General features: G+C 46.0%; 1 protein-coding gene across 2 annotated transcripts in view; it reads right to left on the reverse strand.

The window, feature by feature from the left end:
* SLC5A11 (solute carrier family 5 member 11) overlaps positions 1–15,494 on the reverse strand; it is a 71,104-nt gene that overhangs the window by 23,249 nt on the left and 32,361 nt on the right. Inside the window, exons 10-11 of one of the 2 annotated variants that reach the window (XM_068244292.1) lie at positions 14,724–14,859; positions 4,737–4,844 (exon numbers count right to left, since the gene is read on the reverse strand). In XM_068244292.1, coding sequence (XP_068100393.1) covers positions 4,737–4,844; positions 14,724–14,859 — 244 coding nt within the window. The remainder of the gene's footprint in view (positions 1–4,736; positions 4,845–14,723; positions 14,860–15,494) is intronic. The other variant, XM_068244293.1, reaches the window with a different exon arrangement.

The raw sequence follows: 15,494 nt of genomic DNA on the forward strand, positions 1-15,494 counted from the left end.
GGCATCAGCCTATAAGAGGGCTCCATTCGCCAGCCAATCTGGGGACAGCCGAGTGTCAGCCATACAGCGCTGCAGGAGATCGCAGCGGCCGCTGTACAAAGGTAAATGAAGGGGAATTACTTCCCCTTTCGTCGGAAAACGGCGATTGCGGCTCGCAGGCTGATCGCGGAGCTCCGCTCCATGAACCTGCAGGGTATGATTGCGCTTGCGCGCACGCATTTCCTGCTAAACTGCAGCTCCAGGACTTGACGTCAATTGGCGTTAGGTGGTCCTGGGGCTGCCAACGCGGTCAAGCCCATTGGCGGGATGCAGACATTAGGTAGTTAATACCAAAGCACAATGGGGTTAATTGATTCACTAAAAAAATTGTTGATACAGCTACCATGAGTAAAGCTACTTGCACACGCTAAATGAAACTACAGCATGTGTGCAGTGACTACCAGCCTCCCTGCCTGGCTGATCAACACCTTTAAGCATTGGCCAAGGGGATTGTTCTCCCTACTCAACCCACCTGCTCTGTGACACTTTTCATGCACCGCTTTGTTGGCCCTCCACTCAGGGCCGGATTTCTGGCAAGTCAGCCTAGGCACTGGCCTAGGGCGCCAGAATTTCAGCATTGTTTAGGGCGGCTTAGGGGCAGAAAAGTGTTTGCAGCGCAGAGTAAACACCTTAAAAGCGCTTGGCTGCTTTATTCATGCCGCCCGCCTGGGACGGCAACTACAGCTTCCCCTGCACACTTCTCCACTTCCTCCTGCCCAGCGAGCGTGTCCCAGTACACACACTCTGCTGCAGGATGCCAGACCCGGACTGTCTGTAACCACCCTGGACTGTTAGCGGCAGGTGGCAGGTTGGACAGCCAGGTGTGCAGACACACATCTTGTGAAGGCGGCGGATGAAGGAGTCCATCAGTACACTCTGCGCAGACAGCGATCATGGCTCCAGAGCAGGGGGAGATTTCAGGTAATTACACAGAGCGTCAAGTCTGGCCTGGATTGTCCGGGAGGCTCTTCGGACTTCTGTTTCTTGCTGGCAGCTCAGAGGCTCTTTCATATTTACCTCTCCGTGCACGCTCTATTTTCTTCCTCCTCCAGCAGGTCTGCTCAGCTCTCCACCCCTTCCCTCGGCATCCTAGTAGCCGAGCTGACCTGCAAGAGGAGAAAGAAAATAGAGCGTGCACGGAGAGGTAAATATGAAAGAGCCTCTGAGCTGCCAGCTCTGCACAGGGAGAAGGGAGAATAGTGGCTGGGATGTAAATTGATCCTCCATTGTGTCTGCACTGATAACAATCAGCATTTTCACACTGTGCAAGACATGTGTAGTCAATCAGCCTTTCCGAGTGCAGCATGGACTCTGCAGGCAGCGTCAGAAATGTCAGGCATGTGTGACAGCCAGGCTGCTTCTCTGCAGTATGGGTCTTTTGTCTGCTTTGCATTTCTGCACTCTTCACATGGGGAAAGGCAATGTTTGTGGGGGATAAGGGTGCAGGCATTGTTTCTTTGCACTGTGTGTGATGTTGTAAAGGTAAAATGATTATGGTGTGCAAATGGAGCTTGACAGATGGCATTACTTGTAATATAACTATGGCTGACATAATAGATATATTATTGCACTGCCCACCCTCTCTCTTCTCTCCTAGACTAGCTCTCTAACCATCCCTCTTACCATCTCCATGTCCATTTGTCCTGTCTCACTTTCCCTGTCATCCTCCGCTATGTGGCTTTCTCTATCTTTCCTCTCTTTCATGCTTTGTCCTTCCTCAGTAGCTATATACTTCTGCCAGTGTACAGTATTTAATAGTGCTGACATCTTCTGCAGCACATTACAGAGTACATAGTCATGTCAATGACTGTCCTCAGAGGAGCTCACAATCTAAACCCTACCATAGTCATAGTGTAATGTCCTACCATATTATTATTATGTATTTGAATAGCACTGATATCTGCTGCAGCTCTTTACAGATTATGTAGTCAATGCCCCACCTACATGCCCTCAGAGAAGCTCAAAATATTATCCCCTACCACAGTCCGGTGAATCGTTCAGAAACAGTCTTATCAGTCCGCTGACAGAGACTGTACACACGCTGTACTGTCTGCTGTAAAAACCCGCCCAGCGGGAGTTGACGATGGACCCGTCGTTGCCTTTAGTACAGCGTGTGTACGAGCCTTTAGACCAGTTTTGTGTGTGGGGGGGGGGGAATTAACATTTCTGGGAATGTAGGAGGTAACTACAATAGACACAGCCTGCCGTGCTCTACAATCAAATGCATTTATAGGCTTCATTTAGATGTGTGTGTTGGGAAGGATGATAGAGGAGGTGGGGGGGGGGGGGGGGCGGGGGGGGGGGCTGATGATAGCTGGCCTAGGGTGTTGAAAAGTAGAAATCCGTCCCTGCAGGCTCCACTCCGCATATAGCTAGAGAATGCATCACTAGCCTAGAGGCTAGTGAGGCATCCGGACAGCCCCGGCCTTGCATTGTCACCTGAGGGATCAAGACCTGATCCCTACCAGGCAACATGCATGTGTACGAGGCTTAACAGTTTACTCAAATCTGTTTCAAACAGTCAATCAGGTCCCATCCACATTAAATTAAGGGTTGAACAATTATCACACACCCCCTCCCTCATCCCATAAGTAGCACAACCAAAGCAGAGAAAGTTTTTTATCCAAATGTCCTGTTTCATTGATCATTAATCCAGTCCTTTATATAATATGCCAGTTTTATCTTTAATTACAACATTTGTGACTGGGCATGTCCAGGATGTTCCCAGGCGAGGCTCCCGCACACAGCCACGGGGCGGCAGCACACATTAAGAGGGCACATGAGTGGACAGAGCATGCATCCTACATAAAAGAATGGGGGAGGGGGCAAAGCTGCAAGACGGTGGGGAACGGCAAAACTGAGGGGCCACAGAGTTTATGGGGATCCTGGGCACATGATATTTTTTTGTGAATTCATTTGTTCCTTTAAGCAGAATACTGGTTGGCGTCACCAGCATTACAGTTGTATGATTCGCACGTAAGGGTTTAATGCCAAATTGCCCTGCGAATGGTACATACTTTTCCATTAGCTAATGCAAAATTACACATGTAACTAGGGGGGTCGGGGGAAAATGAGCTGAACTTACCCAGGGCTTCTAATGGTCCCCCGCAGACATCCTGTGTTGGCGCAGCCACTCACCGATGCTCCGGCCCCGCCTCCAGTTCACTTCTGGAATTTCTGACTTTAAAGTCAGAAAACCACTGCGCCTGCGTTGCCGTGTCCTCGCTCCCGCTGATGTAACCAGGAGTGTACTGCACAGACACAGACCATACTGGGCCTGCGCTGTGCACTCTTGATGACATCAGCGGGATCGAGGACACGGCAACGCAGGCGCAGTGGTTTTCTGACTTTAAAGTCTGAAATTCCAGAAGTGACCCGGAGGCGGGGCCGGAGCATCGGTGAGTGGCTGCGCCAACACAGGATGTCTGCGGGGGACCATTAGAAGCCCCGGGTAACTTCAACTCATTTTCCCCCGACCCCCCTACAGTATCCCTTTAACGCATGATATAAGGCATGGATATAAGGCATGAATTAATATGTGACTGTTATTTTGTGAATTGTACATTAAACAGTTACACAGTAAAATAGCACGTTAGCTGCACATAAAACTTTGATAGTGAACCAACGCCAAAAGGACTTCAAGAGGAACTGAAAATGACATACGGTAAATAATAAAATAGCTTATTTTTTACAATATTAATTTACAGATTGTTTCATCAGTGTTTTTCCATGTAAAATGTTTTCTCTCCCTGACTTACATTCTGAAATGTATCATAGGTACAGTGGCTGGATAGTGTACTGGTTAAGGGCTCTGCCTTTGACATGGGAGACCAGGGTTCGAATCCTGGCTAGGTCAAGTACCTATTCAGTAGGGAGTTCAAGGCAAGACTCCTTAACACTGCAGGGTGGCCTCTTGAGCGCGCCCCAGTGGCTGCAGCTCTTGAGCGCTTTGAGTCCAACAGGAGAAAAGCGCTATACAAATGTTCGGATTATTATTATTATTATTATAGGTGGCGACATTTTTAGTAGACTGCTAAACAATGCCATGTAGCATTTGTACTAACACTGTATTATCACCCCCAAAAATTTGTGTCGCCTGCCTGGATCAAATTTGACCATTTTCTTGACACTGGCAGACCCCAATGCTGCAAGGAAGCATCATGTGGCAGCATCCGAACACCGCACTTCGAAGAAAGGATGCGGCACAACGGTGTCAGGAGTAGCTTCTGTTGGCAGGGCAATTAATAATTTATTTATTTTTTTACAATATTCATTTATAGATTATTTAGTCAGTGTTTGCCCTTGTAAAATGTTTCCTCTCCCTGATTTATATTCTGATCCATTCGGGAAAAGGTAAAGATCTCTCATGGGAAAGGGGGTATCGGCTATCGATTGGGATTCAATCCATGGTTAAAGTTCCTCTTAAAACCATATTAAACGTTTTACAATAACCTGCTGCCTGCAGTCAGTCAATGAAAGGTATTACAACATCAACAATAAAAAATGCTTTCACCTTATTTAGATTTGTATAAAATGCATTTCCATACCAAAGGATTAAAAATACGACAAAACATCTTTTTCATGCTTAAACTTTCAAGAATCAGGTATCTAAAATAAAATCAGGATAAAAAGAGCATTTGGTTTTCTATCCTTTCCCAGGGAAGGACACACAGTGTGCATTGCTGTATGGATGTTACCTGTCGGCAGTAATTCAATCACCAGCTTGGGGTAAGCAATGTCGGAGCATCCTGATGGGTTCTTGCAGATTGATGTGCAAGCTTTGGGGCTTCCGCAGGCCACTTCATCTAGTCAGAATTACACAGCTATTAATGACAAGGCCAGCTGAGTAACCGGCACTGATTTATATGAGCAGCCATCAGGGAGCAATAGTGATAGCACACAGCAGCTTTTTATTCAAGTTCAAATGTACTGCTGGCATCCAGCAAATGTACGACGTGATAATCATGTGAAACATAATAGGTAAAGATGGCTAAATGTCTTAGTTCAGAACAGGGCTGTTTCTGGCCATTTTGGCATCCCAGGCAAGGCACCTTTTTGTCTCTCTACCCCAATCTTGTAAACAGGAAGATCATAACCAATAGAGATGGGCCGAACGGTTCGCCGGCGAACGGTTCCAGGCGAACTTTGGGGGTTCGCGTTCGCCTGCATCAGGCGAACTTTTGCGGAAGTTCGATTCGCCCCATAATGCTGTATTGAGCAAAATTTTTAGCCTCCATTTCACTGTCAGCAGACATGTTATTGTCAAACACACTGCTTTCAGTGCTAGAGAACCCGCCCTTCAAGCTAGGTCCCTTTATACCATTTGACTCAGTTGTCTGCCTACACTAATTAGTTATGGGACAGCTGCTACACACTCTGCTAGGGAGATTTTAATTGGCCTCCCTCCTCCCTCCTCCCACCTCCCTCCTCCCACCTCCCACCTCCCTCCTCCCACCTCCCACCTCCCTGGCTAGGTCAAGTACCTATTCAGTAAGGAGTTCAAGGCAAGACTCCCTAACACTGCAGGGTGGCCTCTTGAGCGCGTCCCTGTGGCTGCAGCTCTTGAGCGCTTTGAGTCCGACAGGAGAAAAGCGCTATACAAATGTTTGGATTATTATTATTATTATTATTATTACTGCAGCCAAATAGATCAGCAGGGCTGCCAGGCAACTGGTATAGCTTAAAAGGAAATCAATATGGCAGCCTCCATATACCTCTCACTACAGTTCTCCTTTAAGCAACCTAATGGTTCTATTGCATTGAGCATAAATGTTAAATTTTAGGCTAGCTTCACTTACTTCTGTAGTGGTACAGTGCTTAGGGTGATGTGCCCACCACACAGTGAAATCTGGGTTCGATTCCCAGCTATGGTATGATCTGGTGTTTGACATTTTTGTAAGATCTGACAAGATTAGCTGCATGCTTGTTTCTGGTGTGATTCACACTACTGCAGCCAAATAGATCAGCAGGGCTGCCAGGCAACTGGTATAGCTTAAAAGGAAATCAATATGGTAGCCTCCATATACCTCTCACTACAGTTCTCCTTTAAGCAACCTAATGGTTCTATTGCATTGAGCATAAATGTTAAATTTTAGGCTAGCTTCACTTACTTCTGTAGTGGTACAGTGCTTAGGGTGACGTGCCCACCACACAGTGAGATCTGGGTTCGATTCCCAGCTATGGTATGATGTATACTCATGTATGTATCCCCAGCTATGGTATGATGTATACTCATGTATGTATTCCCAGCTATGGTATGATGTATACTGGTTTTTAAAATAGTATAATTCCCTGGCAGAAGGAGGGTTGGAGGGTGGAGGGTGGAGGGAAATTAAAATCTCCCTAGCAGAGTGTGTAGCAGCTGTCCCATAACTAATTAGTGTAGGCAGGCAAATGGTATAAAGGACCTTGCTTGGAGGTGGGAGGGTGGGCGGGTGGGTCCTCCAGCAGTGATGTGTATTTCACTCAATTAGGTGTGGCTCCAGGTATTAGAGCTTTTGAAACATGTTTTCTATCATTTTTCCAGTTGATAGAATTTTTTTAAACTTTCAAAGTTCGCCTCCCCATTGAAGTCTATTGCGGTTCGCGAACTTTTTCGCGAACCGAACCTTTCGCGGAAGTTCGCGAACAGGGTTCGCGAACCTAAAATCGGAGGTTCGGCCCAACTCTAATAACCAACATCAATTCGTTTTTTGTGCACCAATAAGAAATTCATAGTTTGCATAGAAATAATGTCGTTTCTCAAAATAAATTTGTATAGGATACATAAACTATTACCAGGTCACATACATCTCACTGGCCCAAACTCACTGAACCCATATAGAAAACCCTTCCAATAATGGTTTCAAGGGGTGTGTATCCACTTCATAAGCATTATACTGTTAAACACATTCGCTTAAGCGCACGTCCTATTTCATATAAAAGTCCACATAGACATCAATCAGGAGTTCTCAATGCTGTTCTCATATGCAATTTCTTGATCTCTTATGCCACCATCACCATGGACACCCAACAGTAAACAGACTCACCAGATGTATTGGCCACTGCTAGACTGGCCAACCATGCACAAATCCAGGAGCCTCAGTACTTCAGGATCCTGGTACCGCTGTGATGCTGTCCGTTTAGACCACCATCATCCTCCCCATAATCCATGCAATGTACCTCAAAGAAATAGCCTCCATAGCATAACTCCGTAAAAAACTTAAAACTTTAATTATAAAATTGCACTCACATGCTCCAGAATGTATTGCACATATAGAGTTTTACGGGCTCTCCCCCGTTGCCTGGCAGGGCACAGCTTGTGTTGGGTCCTCCTGTTCCCCCTCCACTCAGCTTGCAGACACCACCGCCTCCACCGGCCGTTCGCTTCCTGGTATGTCCAACCTCCCGCCCGATCGATTTCGTCACTCCCTCGTGACTCATCAGGGGCACGGGAGTTGGACTCATTACCAGGGTTTTTATATCCTTTTACTGGAAGCTAATTGCCTCTTCCTTCCTCTTCCGTCCGCGTCATACGCGTCATGACGTACGCATGATCACATGTCTCCTTCCCTCTCTTTCAATTGGTCGCTTCCGCACTCACTACATGCGTCATTACGTCCACGTTCGGTCACCATTTTCCGCGTCATACGCATCATCATATATGCGTCATCCGTCCGCGTCACATGCGTCAATACGTACGCATTATACATGTTATCTCTCGGGCTGCCCTGATTGGCTGCCTTTTTCCGCGTCACATGCGTCATGACGTACGCATTGATTTTAACTAGTTTGAAAGCTGATTGGTTGTCCCCTTTCCCACTTCCTATCTTCGGGACCTCCCCGTCTTATCCCAGTTAACCCTTCATGTGGGTGCATTCCACACTCAGGGCAACTGTATTTAAAGCATGTAGTATCCTTATTTCAAGAAATATAGGTAAACATTAGGTTGTTACCGGGGCCACCCCTTCCTATGCTATTGCCTTACAGCCCACCCTGCAAGGGAGAAGGCCCGTTTACATCATCTGTCCATATTCCTTTACATACACATTAATTAAGACCTCCCCCCCCCCCAAACCTTACTCGTGCTATCCACACTACATTACATAATCTTTAAAAATCATATTATCCTCTATATCTTGTGTACTCCCTACCTTATCTTGTTATTCTCTTGTCAATTATCAGCTATAAAACAATTAAGATCCAGGTCAATGTTTAACCCTCCCGGCTGCAGACTCCCCAGCCCATATATCCACCTTGTCTCTTTCCTGGATATGTGTCGTACCTTGTGACAACCCCTCCACCCATATTCCATCTTTTCAAGGCCGGAGAAATGTAGTCCCCCCGGATTTCATTGGTGGTGGGTTCTAAAGTGTTCTGATACACTATGTCCTCCAAACCCTTTCTTAATATTCCTGATATGTTCCATCACCCTAGATTTTAATGCCCTGGTAGTTCTGCCTACGTATTGTTTCCCACACCCACACCATAACAAATATACCACCCCCACTGTGTTACAAGTGATGTTCTGTAGTATCTTGAACTTTGCCCCATTTGCATGGGATGTGACCTCATTTATCTTGCTACCCTTAGCCTCTTCACATGCCTTGTACCCCCTGCACGGAAAAAAACCCTTTTTGGTGCCAGAAGGCTTCCTTTTTATTCTTAGGCCCCTCCACCAGGCTGGGTGCCAATATCTGTTTTAAATTCGGGGCCCTGCTGTATATGAACTGGGGCCTCTCTGGCAGGATCTTCTGAAGTGTTCTGTCCTCTTTCAATATGTGCCAGTGTCTCCTGACTGCATCCTCCACTTCTCTATGCTGGCTGGAGAATTCTGTAACAAATGGGACCACATACTTTGTGCCCTCTTGTGTTCTTCCCCCCCCTAATCAATCTACCCCTATCTTTCTTCCCTATTTCGATGACCTCTTTATATAACTCTTCTTCCCTATACCCTTTTTCTTTAAACCTTTCCACCAATGTGTGTGATAGTTCCATATAGTCCTCCACCCTACTACAGTTCCTACGGATACGTGTGAATTGTCCCCTTGGAACTGCCTTCAACCACTGTGAGTGGTGGCAGCTTTTTATGGATAGATATCCATTCCTATCCGTGCTTTTGAAATACGTGCGTGTAATAAAGTGCCCATCCTCTTTCTCTATTTCAATATCAAAAAAATGTATATTCTTAGTGTCACACTCCATCTCAAAGTTTTATATTCAAATCATTGTGATTCAAGAACTCCATAAACTTTTCCAACTCCTCCCTATCCCCCCCCCCATACAATGAACAAATCATCAATAAATCTCTTCCACATTTAGGGGCGTAACTAGAAATCACTGGCCCCCCCTGCGAATATTTGGATGCCCCCCCCCATAGGTGCCAAATAATCGTAATGGGGCAGCGTTTCACTGTAAATTAATTATAAAGTGGGCAGCATTTTACCAGACAATCGTAATGTGGGCAGAGTTCACCAGAAAATCGTAATGTGGGCCAGAAAATCATAATGTGGGCAGAGTTCACCAGAAAATCGTAATGTGGGCCAGAAAATCATAATGTGGGCAGAGTTCACCAGAAAATCGTAATGTGGGCAGCAGTTACCAGAAAATTGTAACGTGGGCAGCAGTCACCAGAAAATTGTAACGTGGGCAGCAGTCACCAGAAAATTGTAACGTGGACACCAGTCACAGGAAAATTGTAACGTGGACAGTATTCACCAGACAATCGTAATGTGGGCACTGCGTTCACCAGAATATCGTAATGTGGGCCAGAAAATCGTAATGTGGACAGAGTTCACCAGAAAATCGTAACGTGGACAGCATTCACCAGACAATCGTAACGTGGGCAGTGTTCACCAGAAAATCGTAATGTGGGCCAGAAAATCGTAATGTGGGCAGCGTTCACCAGAAAATCGTAACGTGGACAGCATTCACCAGACAATCGTAACATGGGCAGTGTTCACCAGAAAATCGTAATGTGGGCCAGAAAATCGTAATGTGGGCAGAGTTCACCAGAAAATCGCAATGTGGGCAGCAGTCACCAGAAAATCGCCATGTGGGCAGCAGTCACCAGAAAATCCTAATGTGGGCAGCAGTCACCAGAATATCGTACTGTGGGCAGCAGTCACCAGAAAATCCTAATGTGGGCAGCAGTCAGTCACCAGAATATCGTAATGTGGGCAGCAGACACCAGAAAATCCTAATGTGGGCAGCAGTCACCAGAAAATCCTAATGTGGGCAGCAGTCACCAGAAAATCGCAATGTGGGCAGCAGTCACCAGAAAATCGCAATGTGGGCAGCAGTGACCAGAAAATCGCAATGTGGGCAGTCAGTCACCAGAATATCGTAATGTGGGCAGCAGACACCAGAAAATCGTAATGTGGGCAGCAGTCACCAGAAAATCGCAATGTGGGCAGCAGTCACCAGAAAATCGTAATGTGGGCAGCAGACACCAGAAAATCGCAATGTGGGCAGCAGTCACCAGAAAATCGTAATGTGGGCAGCAGTCACCAGAAAATCGTAATGTGGGCAGCAGACACCAGAAAATCGCAATGTGGGCAGCAGACACCAGAAAATCGTAATGTGGGCAGAGTTCACCAGAAAATCCTAATGTGGGCAGCAGACACCAGAAAATCCTAATGTGGGCAGCAGTCAGTCACCAGAATATCGTAATGTGGGCAGCAGACACCAGAAAAAAAATGCCCCTGTAAAAAAACATTCCTTACCTGTCAGGAGTCTCTCCAGGCCTCTCAGCTCCCCGACGATCCTCCTGTGCACTGCAGCACATCTCCCGCGCTGACAGGCACTGTGCAGGGCTACGGCAAGATGGCTGCCGAAGCCCTGTACTGGAGACACAAATAGTCTGGAGCTGGGGCTGCGGGGAATGAACTGGCGCAGCGTCTATCAGACGCTGCGGCCAGTTGAGAACCTTGCTGGCGGGTCCATAGCAGCGCTCCCCCTGCGCACAGTGAGCGGGCCCCAGAGCAGCCCCGGGCCCACCTGCGGCTGAGGGGGTCGCATCCCCGGTAGGTACGCCGGTGTCCACATTAATATCTTCCCCTCCTGTTGTGAATTTTCCAATACCAGTGATTCCCATCTCCCCATAAATAGATAGGGGTAGATTGATTAGGGGGGGAAGAACACAAGAGGGCACAAAGTATGTGGTCCCATTTGTTACAGAATTCTCCAGCCAGCATAGAGAAGTGGAGGATGCAGTCAGGAGACACTGGCACATATTGAAAGAGGACAGAACACTTCAGAAGATCCTGCCAGAGAGGCCCCAGTTCATATACAGCAGGGCCCCGAATTTAAAACAGATATTGGCACCCAGCCTGGTGGAGAGGCCGAAGAATAAAAAGGAAGCCTTCTGGCACCAAAAAGGGTTTTTTCCGTGCAGGGGGTACAAGGCATGTGAAGAGGCTAAGGGTAGCAAGATAAATGAGGTCACATCCCATGCAAATGGGGCAAAGTTCAAGATACTACAGAACATCACTTGTAACACAGTGGGGGTGGTATATTTGTTATGGTGTGGGTGTGGGAAACAATACGTAGGCAGAACTACCAGGGCATTAAAATCTAGGGTGATGGAACATATCAGGAATATCAAGAAAGGGTTTGGAGGACATAGTGTATCAGAACACTTTAGAACCCACCACCAATGAAATCCGGGGGGGTTACATTTCTCCGGCCTTGAAAAGATGGAATATGGGTGGAGGGGTTGTCACAAGGTACGACACATATCCAGGAAAGAGACAAGGTGGATATATGGGCTGGGGAGTCTGCAGCCGGGAGGGTTAAACATTGACCTGGATCTTAATTGTTTTATAGCTGATAATTGACAAGAGAATAACAAGATAAGGTAGGGAGTACACAAGATATAGAGGATAATATGATTTTTAAAGATTATGTAATGTAGTGTGGATAGCACGAGTAAGGTTTGGGGGGGGGGGGGGGGCGGGTCTTAATTAATGTGTATGTAAAGGAATATGGACAGATGATGTAAACGGGCCTTCTCCCTTGCAGGGTGGGCTGTAAGGCAATAGCATAGGAAGGGGTGGCCCCGGTAACAACATAATGTTTACCCATATTTCTTGAAATAAGGATACTACATGCTTTAAATACAGTTGCCCTGAGTGTGGAATGCACCCACATGAAGGGTTAACTGGGATAAGACGGGGAGGTCCCGAAGATAGGAAGTGGGAAAGGGGACAACCAATCAGCTTTCAAACTAGTTAAAATCAATGCGTACGTCATGACGCATGTGACGCGGAAAAAGGCAGCCAATCAGGGCAGCCCGAGAGATAACATGTATAATGCGTACGTATTGACGCATGTGACGCAGACGGATGACGCATATATGATGATGCGTATGACGCGGAAAATGGTGACCGAACGTGGACGTAATGACGCATGTAGTGAGTGCGGAAGCGACCAATTGAAAGAGAGGGAAGGAGACATGTGATCATGCGTACGTCATGACGCGTATGACGCGGACGGAAGAGGAAGGAAGAGGCAATTAGCTTCCAGTAAAAGGATATAAAAACCCTGGTAATGAGTCCAACTCCCGTGCCCCTGATGAGTCACGAGGGAGTGACGAAATCGATCGGGCGGGAGGTTGGACATACCAGGAAGCGAACGGCCGGTGGAGGCGGTGGTGTCTGCAAGCTGAGTGGAGGGGGAACAGGAGGACCCAACACAAGCTGTGCCCTGCCAGGCAACGGGGGAGAGCCCGTAAAACTCTATATGTGCAATACATTCTGGAGCATGTGAGTGCAATTTTATAATTAAAGTTTTACGTTTTTTACGGAGTTATGCTATGGAGGCTATTTCTTTGAGGTACATTGCATGGATTATGGGGAGGATGATGGTGGTCTAAACGGACAGCATCACAGCGGTACCAGGATCCTGAAGTACTGATTCTCCTGGATTTGTGCATGGTTGGCCAGTCTAGCAGTGGCCAATACATCTGGTGAGTCTGTTTACTGTAGGGTGTCCATGGTGATGGTGGCATAAGAGATCAAGAAATTGCATATGAGAACAGCATTGAGAACTCCTGATTGATGTCTATGTGGACTTTTATATGACATAGGACGTGCGCTTAAGCGATTGTGTATAAGTATTTAGGTCTTGCCGGACCTTGTGGTAGCGCACTCCGCTGGGACTTTTTATAGTTTTTACATTTGTATCAGCTATAGCGCTTTGATATTATGTTACATATTATACTGTTAAAGTATAGCCTGGATCTTTACAAGTTAAAAGGTTGTCCTGGAAATCAAATCAGAGTTGCAACAATCAACGCGGTGCCTATTTAGATGTTAAAATGACCATCTATCTCTTTCTTAAAGCGGATCCGAGATGAACAACTAACTATAATAAGTAACTTGTCTATATGTCTTATCTAAAGTTTAGATAGTTTACACAGCAAATCTAGCTGCAAACAGCTTCAACAGTATATGAGCATTTATTCCTGTGATACAATGAGGGCAGTCATTTTCTGTTTGTCACATTATACACAGGCAAGCTGATCTGTATCTCCAGCCCTCAGCCTGTGAAAACTCCACTCCCCTCTCCTCCTCTCTCCTCCCTTCTGCCTCTGAAATCTCTGGCTAGTAACCTCCTTCTGCCCAGACTGAGCTCCCATAAGCCCTTGCTACTAAGATTCAAAGTGCCAAGGCACTCTGGAGAAGCTGTGGGCGAGGCGTGTTTAGTTTATAGGGAATTAGAGTATTAAAACAAAAAAAAAAGTATTTAGCTTGAGGAATGCCCTATAAACTATATGAAAGGAACACAATTATGCAATGAGTAAAAGTTTTTCTCGGATCCACTTTAATGGAACTAGCAGTTGGCTATAATAATTCCATGAAGTAAAGTATGCTAAGATTATTTCTGTGGTGCCCCATCCTACAGTTGTCACTTCAGGCATCTGTCTGGTTTGCCTATGCCTAATAACACCCCTGGTTCAGAAATAATTTAGTGAACCTCAAGAGGGAAACCAAAAATGACAGGAGAAGCAGGAGCCTTGTGAGTGAGGTAAATGAAATGCTTTCAATAAGAGTGTATTACAAGATAAATCACACTTGATGCAGCACGTTTCCCATTTTAAGCTGCTAAAAAATGGCACCTTTTTCCATTTTTTCGTGCATAATGACTTTATAATAATGCTCTGTTCTGCATATGAAAAGCAGCTCCTTAACTGGGCCTATACATGACAAAACAGCTTCTGTAACAGTTAAGTATATTTTATTTTTTGCCTTTACTGTATATTATTAACTTAGTGGTGTCTCTACTGATTGCCCTGTATAGTGTTGTGAGCTCTGATCAGAGATGGATTAAGATGTAATGGGACCTTTGACAAGGTAGTTGATTTGGGGGGTCCTTGTGTTCCTTTTGGTAAACTGAAGAGGAGAGAGATTAAAAAAAGGTGGCAGGTGAGCTTCTTGACACCCACTAGGCCCCAAGCACCTGCCTAGGTTGCTTGGTGGATAATGCTGCTCTGGCTCTGATACCCTGATCTGAGTGGCAGGTTGAGAGGTATCTTGTCAGTTGCCTGCCTTGGTCCATGGACAAAAGTTAGGTTAAGCTGCTGGATGGACTGTCCGTCTGGACTGCTGGGAGGCATCTGAATAATAGAACCGGATGGACAGTACTACAGAGCTTTGGGTAGAAATACATTTCACATACGCCATATTTCATGCACCATAATTTACCTGTGAAGAGAATTCTGCTGATCATGCCAGGCAGAACCATCATGAAGAATGGTAAGACCTTGAGGAAGGAGGCGAGGAGAGACCCACCTTTAGCATGTGAAAGGTTCTTAGCAGACAGAGACCGCTGGACAATCACCTGTGCACACCAAAAATCTTGGTCAGAGGTGCTATCAGGTCATAGGTAATGGTGAATATACTGTATGTGGCACTGTAATATAATAGCACCAATGGTTCAGGGAAGAGATGAACAATCTCAGCAATAACATAACTACGAGGAGATGAATGGTCTCCATGAGGAAATATCTGATCTGTGTGAAAATGAATGATCTTCATAAGTAGTTGAATGATTTTTTTTTTTCTTTCAAAATTTTTTTATTGAAAAGTATAAATGCACAAAATGAGCAACATAAACAAAACATTAACATTAGTAATGCAACATGACCTTCACATTCACGGACACAGACACTTGGTATATAATGTCATCCTAGTAATGCTTACTGCCTCACGAAGAGGCAAGGTTATAGATATGCAGGAGAGGGCACTGGCAGCACCAAGGCATCATTTACCAGTACCTCGAGTGGTAACCACAGACTGAAGTTTATGGATCAAGCTGAAACAGGGTCCACTAAGCAGGGGAGTGGACTAATCTGAAAGTGAAGGGGTCGTGGAGACCAAAATTACCAGGGTTCACAGAATTCAGGGGTAAAAGAGGGGTCTACGTGACCGCCATGTTCCCCAGGGCTGAGTGCAAAGCTATGCCTGAGGGTGAAG

The sequence above is a fragment of the Hyperolius riggenbachi genome, chromosome 7 (assembly GCF_040937935.1).
Source record: "Hyperolius riggenbachi isolate aHypRig1 chromosome 7, aHypRig1.pri, whole genome shotgun sequence".
Taxonomy (NCBI): Eukaryota; Metazoa; Chordata; class Amphibia; order Anura; family Hyperoliidae; genus Hyperolius; species Hyperolius riggenbachi.